This window comes from Phaethon lepturus, unplaced genomic scaffold (assembly GCF_000687285.1).
Source record: "Phaethon lepturus isolate BGI_N335 unplaced genomic scaffold, ASM68728v1 scaffold27113, whole genome shotgun sequence".
NCBI classification, from domain to species: Eukaryota; Metazoa; Chordata; class Aves; order Phaethontiformes; family Phaethontidae; genus Phaethon; species Phaethon lepturus.
Window position 1 is genome coordinate 287 of NW_010530132.1, and position 7,479 is coordinate 7,765.

The 7,479-nt window shown below is 55.8% G+C and overlaps 1 protein-coding gene across 1 annotated transcript in view; it reads left to right on the top strand.

The window, feature by feature from the left end:
• Positions 1 to 419: 419 nt before the first annotated feature.
• LOC104618559 (disks large homolog 3-like) overlaps positions 420 to 7,479 on the top strand; it is a gene marked incomplete at both ends in the record, with an annotated part of 17,237 nt that continues 10,177 nt past the window's right edge. Inside the window, 2 exon segments of the mRNA XM_010284189.1 lie at positions 420 to 473; positions 7,260 to 7,310. Of these exon segments, the coding sequence (XP_010282491.1) occupies positions 420 to 473; positions 7,260 to 7,310 (105 nt within the window).

The window sequence follows — 7,479 nt, forward strand, 5'->3', positions numbered from 1 at the left end:
GGTGCGTGAAGGCCTCAGGGCTGGTCTGCTGTCAATTTATCCCTTCCTTAGAAGGACTTCCTTCCCTCCTCCTATTTCCTAATCCCTCAGTAATGTGTATTTCAGGTAAATTTTGGTGCTGGTGGGATTCTGGCCTGAGGCTGGGAGAGTTTCTGGTCTTCCCTGTCTCCTTCCCAGCAGCCGAGGCCATGGGGTGTTGGGGACACACCAGCCCTGAGGAGGGGACCAGTGCCCAGAGCCGTGCTATGGCCCTGCTCCTGTTGCAGGGCTGTTGGGCACCTGGAGGAGGGACAAGAGCCAAGCCCTTCCTGAATTGCTCTCTTCTGCCTGTGGTGGCACAGCCAGGGGAGAGGCAGTGCACCGCAAAGGGCTGGGTTCATCGCTTAGATCAGTGACATCCTGCTTTTGTCTCCCCACAGGCCAACCCTGCTCCCATTATCGTGAACACAGACTCGCTGGAACAAGGGCTCTCTGTAAGTCTCCTGGTTTTGTTTCCCTTCCTTTGAACAAGCGGTGCTTTTTCCCTGCTTGGCAGTGCAGGAAAGGCTCCTCCAGCCCAAGAAGTCCCCAGCAAGGTGGCAGAGGAGCCTGGTACCTGCGCCACATCCCCACAGCGTATCCCACCCCCAAACCTTGCTGGGGCTGGGTGACGCTGAGCAGAGCCCAGCAGCAAGCGATGCTGGGGACTCCAGCACAGGGAAGGTACAAGGCAGGAGGCACTCAGAGGGGCACGCTGTGGGGTAAGCAGGCATCAGAGGAGCAGAGGGAGGTGGGCTGGCTGCATTCAGGGTTACCCACACAGCCATTTCTTCAGCCTCCCATGCAGGGTGATTGCGAGGCTCTGCTGGGGCATCCCTTACCCTCCTGCACTGCCTCAGCCCCCTACAGCAGCCCCAGCCCCTCAGGAGGGAGGCAGGGCTCTCCGGGCGCTGGCTGTTCCTCAGGGCAGCAGGACCCGTCAGATGCTGCTCCTCTCCCAGCAAAGGCTGTCAGCAGCTGAGCAGTGCTTGGTGACTATGAGTGTTTGCAGCCACGGTGCATTTGGCACTCTTGGCATAGTATAAAGATAATCCTCCTCGGTTTGTTGCAGAGAGTGTTTGCGCGCTGCTGCATCCCCTCCCAGAGCATTGGTGAATTATTCCTGCAGGAACAGGATGGCCAGCATAGATTTCTGCAGCACTGGCTCCGTGCTCATAGGGTGCTCCCCTTTTTTTCCTCAAAGGGAGCTCAGTTGACAGCTTGCCAGGGCTGGATGCTTTGTGCCTGGTTTTCTTCTGATGCAGCAAATTTCAGCTGCCTTCCACATTAATGAAGTGGCACTGGGACTCAGAGCTGAGGTTGGTTTGTCTTTGGAGTTGCAGTGGAGGGCTGCAGGTGTCTTCTGGTGGTTGAACCTTCCTTGTAAAGAACTGCAGATCTCAGCCCACAGCCTGTGGTGGGGTCAGTGTGCATCAGAGCTGTGCTGGGCTGGTTGGGCAGGGCTACAAAACGGAAGGGAAGCCCAGCTGAGACCTCTGCAACCCCGGCTGTATGGTTTAATTAAGCCTTTGGTTTTTATGAACCAAAACCAGCTGGCACTGGGGAGGAAGGCGATGATGCCTCTCTCCGTGTGGTGGTCCTGGGTCCAGCAGCTTTGTATGAATGTGGAAGAGAGTTGCTGTCCCCAAAGGTTTCCTTCTCCAAACGCATGGCATGGCAGGGTGTTTGTGGGGTTGGTGGCTTCTCACAGCACGCTGGGCTGCAGGGCAGTGCCACGATGCAGCCTGCTCTCTGCAGTCACCTGGCTGGTGCCATTCTACAGGGAACTGGAAAAAGGGCGATGTCTCCTGGAAGGACACACCAAAAGTTTGGAATGCGGCGAGCGAGAGGTGTGTGGTGGGCAGGGCAGGGAGGTATTCCTGGATGAAAAGTCTGCTTTCTCGTCTGTTTTGTACCCTCCCTCCCTTGGTGGAATATTGCCTGCTCGCCATTGCATCCACCACTGCCACATCCTTCGCCAGGCTCCAGCCGTGCCTGTCCCTCCTCCCTGCCTGTGTGCCCAAGGCCAGTGAGAGCTGAGCCCCAGGGCCAAGGACAGGCTCTGTCACCCCCAGGCAGGCTCCCAAGCCGTGCAGAAGCCAGCAGCAGGGACCTTGCCCATGGAGCCAGCAGCCGCCTCCTCCCACCACAGTGCACTCCACCTTCCTGCCCTCCTGGCTGTCTCCCCCCACTCCGCCTCATTCCGTATCCTTCCCACTCCCTCTCCCTCCACCTCATTAACTCCATATCCCTATTCGCCCCTTCTCCCTGTGCCTTGGCTACAGCTCCTTGTTGCCATGCTGGATAGGAGCTCCCTTCCTGCAGCCCCAGGGGTGCGTTTGGCCAGGTTTCAGGGCCGCCCTGCACCCCTGGCAGGCACCAGCATCACCCTGGTGATGGCAGTCACCTACCCCATCCATCCAACCCCAGCAGCACATGCCAGGGGGGTCAAAAGGAAGGGGTGGGTTGTAGCTGTTGTCTGCTGGGTGGAGCGGGGACCACCAGCCCTGTGCCCAGGCATGTGCTGCCTGCGGGGTGCCCAGGGCAGGGGAGACACCTCACTTTGATTCCTCTCAGCCTCCAGCCTGGAAACCTCTTGCTTCTACTTCATGTCATACCAGCACAAAAACGAGCCCTGCTCCATCCTTTCCTTCTCCGGGGTGCTGGGCTCCTCAGGCTCCAGGGAAAGCACACCCCAAAACCTCCCATTTGGCAGTTTCCCTGGTAAGCAAAGGAGTGACACTAGGGGCTTGCTGCAGAAGAGCACACCAAAATGGCAAATCTGGAAGTGTGTTTTTTTACAAACCCAAAAGCTGAAGCCTGTTGGTACAGTATGTATTTGGAAGGGTTAAAGTCCCATCTCCCAGTCTTTAATTACTTAACTATTCAATGCTTTCCTTAATGATAAACAGATGGATGTAGTCTAGTTCCTTCCTGTTCTAGCTCCATTGATTGCATTGGACTAGCTACTGGGCTGAATTTGGCCCCGGCTGTTTATCAAGAAGGCTGCTCCACATTTCAATCTCTCTGTCCACCCACCTCCATCCCCAAGAGCATGTGGCACCAGCAGCACCGTAAGGTACGAGCTGCAGCACCAGGTCCCACTCACTGCCAGGGCTCAGCTCTGCTGCCTGCGGCTTGTGCGGAGCCCAGCACCCCCAGGGTGTAAAAACGCAAGTAAATCCTTATAAAATTCGTGCTGTATTAAAAGCATCCCTTGAAGGGTAAGGATGAGTGCTGGGGGGGATCACCCGTGCCAGTTCCAGGTCGTTGCTCACAGTTTCACCCCTTGGTGTATTTTACCGAGCAGGTCCGTAGCAGGGAGATGGAGCACTGGAAGCCCAGTTCCCATAGCGGATGGGGTCTCTGCATTTCAGAGCTGCCTCTCTGAAGCTGAAACAACTTCTTGCTGTGCAGGATGCACGGCAACTGCTTGCCAGCCTGTCCTGAAGTGATCAGGGAAGGTCACTCCAAAGCCCGATCAGGGAAGGTCACTCCAAAGCCCTTGAGCACTTGGAGGTTTCATAGCCTGGGTCCTCGGAGCCCCCCCTTTGGTGCCCCACTGCCCAGCAGTGAGGTGCCACCACCTCCCCGATCTCTAAAAGCCAGGTCTGAGGAAAGCAAGTGCTTCCCAGGCATGATCCTGGCCAGTGAGCACTGCAGGAGCCCCAGGCTCTGCCACCGGTGAGCATGGAGGCAACCTGCTGTGCAGCCCGGACTCGGCCACGGTCACTGCGGGGGGCAGCCGAGATAGCCACCACGGTCCTGTGCCTTTCAGCGGGGCAAAACTTGCTTGTAAGCCAGAAAAAAAACAGAAAAAATCAAACCTAGACTGCCACCTTAGTCTTCTAAATTTGGTCTCCTTTTTTATTAAAAAAAAAACCACAAAGCCCCAAATCCTGACTCTCTAGCAAATTGCAAAGCACGTTCCACGTGCGCTGGTGCGGTGTTGGCCGGCGGAGCCTGCAGACAGCTTGCAGTAGCTCTGGAAGGTGTGTGCTCTTCTGTTTATCGAATGAGTGTTAACTCTGCAGCCTTCTGTTGATGATTTAAATGTCATCATCGCTAACTATTTCCCTGCTGCTCAAAACACAAAAGGCAAGTGAAGGCCAGCGAAAGGGGCCTCTTCCTGAGCCCTCAGGTGGGCTCACAGTGTGGGAAAGGCTTGGAAAAAAATACCCTTACTCTTTTCCATGAGGAATCAGACAGTGCTTAGGATCGGGATATGCTGGGAACAGCTAATTAGCCCCCGACAGCCCCGTCAGCTCTGCAGGCATTACATGGGGCTACGGAGCAGGGAGGGGTGTGCTCTCCCTGCCCAGGGGCAATGGAGCTGGGCATCTCCCATATCACTGAGACGGCCCCAAATGGGAGCTGGGGAGGAGCACAGGGCATCGGCGAAGGAGAAGGGGAACAGCCTGTGGCAGAGCCAGGTCGCGGCAGCTCTGGTGGGTGCAGCAGGGAGGTTTTGCCGTCAGTAAGTGACTAGTATTCAATTTTCCGATGCTTTGTTGGCTTGTTCCCTTGGTTACGTGGTATATATTAAGTTCTCCATTTGGCTTCCTTATGCAATTAACTGGCGTTCTGTTGCATGGATTTTGGAAACACAATCAGACCTAAACCTTCATGGTCAGGCCTGGCTGACCCTGCTGTGCCCAGCCGGCACAGGCAGCTGCCAGCACGCGCCATGCCGGGCGAGCACCAACGCCGCTCGCTTTCAGGGAGCGATGGAAAACACTGCTCAGCATTGGCAGCCCTGAGATTTGGGGAGTGGGGATACCCCAAACTCACCTGCCTGGCAGCAGGGTGCCTGACAGGGTTGTATGCCGCGGTGTCTGCGCCCTGGGCACTTGCCGGCAGCGGCCGCTCGCTTGGCGGGGCTCGCGCGCTGCTGGCTCTCTCCGTGGCTCACAGATTGTCAAAGTTTTCTGCACATCCCCATCTGTAGGTATGTATGTGCTGTTCCTCTGCGGCCGTGGGTGTGCATATGGCTGGCTGTGTGGCAACTGTGTTGAATGCCAAAGCAGAGAGGACAATGTGTGTAGTAGCGAAGGGTGCCAGGAATCCGAGTTGCTGGAAAGCTCGGGAGAGGTGACGCCGCGCCCCACGCGCCGGGCTACCAACTGCGGAGATGAGATGAGCCCGGAGGCTGCAGCGAGGGAGGCTGTGAGGGCGTCGCGGGCCAGCAAGCCGGCTCTACTCAGGATTAGTCAGTACAGTAGGATGAGGGAAAGGCAACCCATGGCAGAGGGGGAGCCTGTGGCGAGGGAAGCCATGCCCCCCTGCCCGCAGGAGCACAGCCTAGAGTGGTGCTGTGGCAGGAGGTGGCACTGGCCACGCGTCTCTCTCCGTCCCTCCAAGGCTGTTGGGGGTCCTGCTGTGGGTTAATCCCACCACTCCTGGTGCTTTTCTGCAGAGGGGTCCTGTTCAAGAGCTGACCAAAGCCTTTCCCAATGTGCTGAGAGGGTCAGAGCATCCTAGTATTGGAGCATCTGGATGTCCCAACCCTGAGCCGTGCCCTAAAATCTTCTCCTGGTGCTGAGAGGCACCAGGCACGGACCATATCCAAGGAGGGACAACCTCTCAGCCCGGGTTCCCTGGAGCCCCCATCCCATCTCTCTGCTCCGGACTCTGCCCAGCCTCATCCTTCTTGAAGCGTGGTACCCACAGCAGGGTGTGGGCTTGCTTTGGCCTCGCCAGGGCTGAACCAGGCAGGGGATGAGGGTGTGTGTGTCGCAGGTGGCTTAGCCCCATCCCAGATCCTGGCATGCAGAACTGCTCTTCCACCTGGGCACCTGATAATTCCCACCCAGAAAAACTCCAGTTTCCTCTTCCTACCTACAAATAAGGCCTTCACAGCTGCCCTGCTGAGTTTCCTTCCGTGGTCTCAGATGATGGCTTCAGCATAAATGATGTTTGCTGTCCACTCCGTCTAACGACCCAGCACTGTGGGGTTTTGGAGGATGGCCAGGCTGTGCCTCCGCAGGGGCGGGTAGCAGGGGAGCTGGGCAAGCAGGACACAACTGCCTTGCTGGCGCTGGGTAAGGGGACCTGTGTCCAAACAAAGCCACAGCAGCTCCAGTTTGGGACACGGAGCATGTACAGAAAGCGGCTCCATACGATCGACAAGCCATCAATTAATGGTGGAGGTAAAATCCACATGAGGAACCCTGCACGTTGTCCAGGGGCTGCAGGCAGAGGCAGGGCTGCGTGGTGGGGGAGACGTTTGCCTGCTGAGCCCCAGGTCCCACCGCCTCTGCCATGCCGCGCAGACCTGCCCGCGTCCCGTCCCTCGTTTCCCAGTGTGACTCAAATTGTGAGGTTGAGTCCAGTCGCCCTCAAAACTATTGCTGTTGAGTGTAACAGCTCTGGGTGTTGCAATAGCCAGTTGCTTTGCAAATCTTGCTAAATTTTAGACCTCGGCGGCAGCAGTTTATGGCCTGATCCTGATGACCTGGAGTGAAACTGCTACCTCATGTGTTGTTGCTTCCAGGAAAATGGAAGTTTTTGACCTGTACTTTTACCATTTCTTATTTTAGAGCCTACAGTTGCATCCCTTTTGTTTCAAGCCATTTCCCAGAGCCCTGCTTTGACACTCTGTGTATGGGAGATTTTTAAGCGTGGGGATCAGTATGGTGTACAGCATTGAGACAGGCCACACCATTGTTTTATATAAGGGCATCACAGTGTTTTCCCCTCTTACTGTGCCCCACACTTGCACCTCGTTTCCTTTGCACCCAACTAATTGAGTAGAATAAATTACTCTGAATTCCTCTTTAACACAGTCGTGCTACTAAAATATTTAAAAGATATATGCTGCTAAAGGTTTTTATTATGTTGTTATGTACAGACATTTTTTTTTCCCTTTAAATGGACCGACCTCCTTTCTTTCCTTCCTGCAGCAGTGAATTCCCGAGGTTAATTACATGCTGCGTAACAAAGGCGTTATTTCTTTTTGTGCCTTTGGTTCTGTTCCTTTTCACAGCTGAAGAAGTGAGCCAGGAGAATAAAGGCTTTGCGCTGAAGTGCATTAAAGTCAGTGGGCTTTGGCTTACACCCAGAAAGAAAAGCAGCACACGGTTTAATTCCAGGGCAGGCTCACACGATTGCATTTTAAGGTTTTTTCAGCAGTGATGGTGCAGCTTTTAGGGTTGGATTCTCAATATTCAGCTATCAGAGGGGAAAAGCAAATCCCCCCGGGACCAGCACAGAGCTGTAACGCGCCATCTCCCTCTCCCCAGGTGAACGGCAGCGATGGGATGTTCAAATACGAGGAGATCGTCTTGGAAAGGGTAAGTGCTCTGTGCTCACCCGCCGGCAGCCTTTCCTCCCTCTTCCCACTTGTGCTCCCACCGGCCCCGCGCCCGCTGACAGGGAAGGTCAGTCTCCGCTCCCCGCTCCCTCCGGAGGCTTCTGGGGGTGTCGCCCTCGCCTTCGCCGCACGGCCCCCGCGGCGTGGGG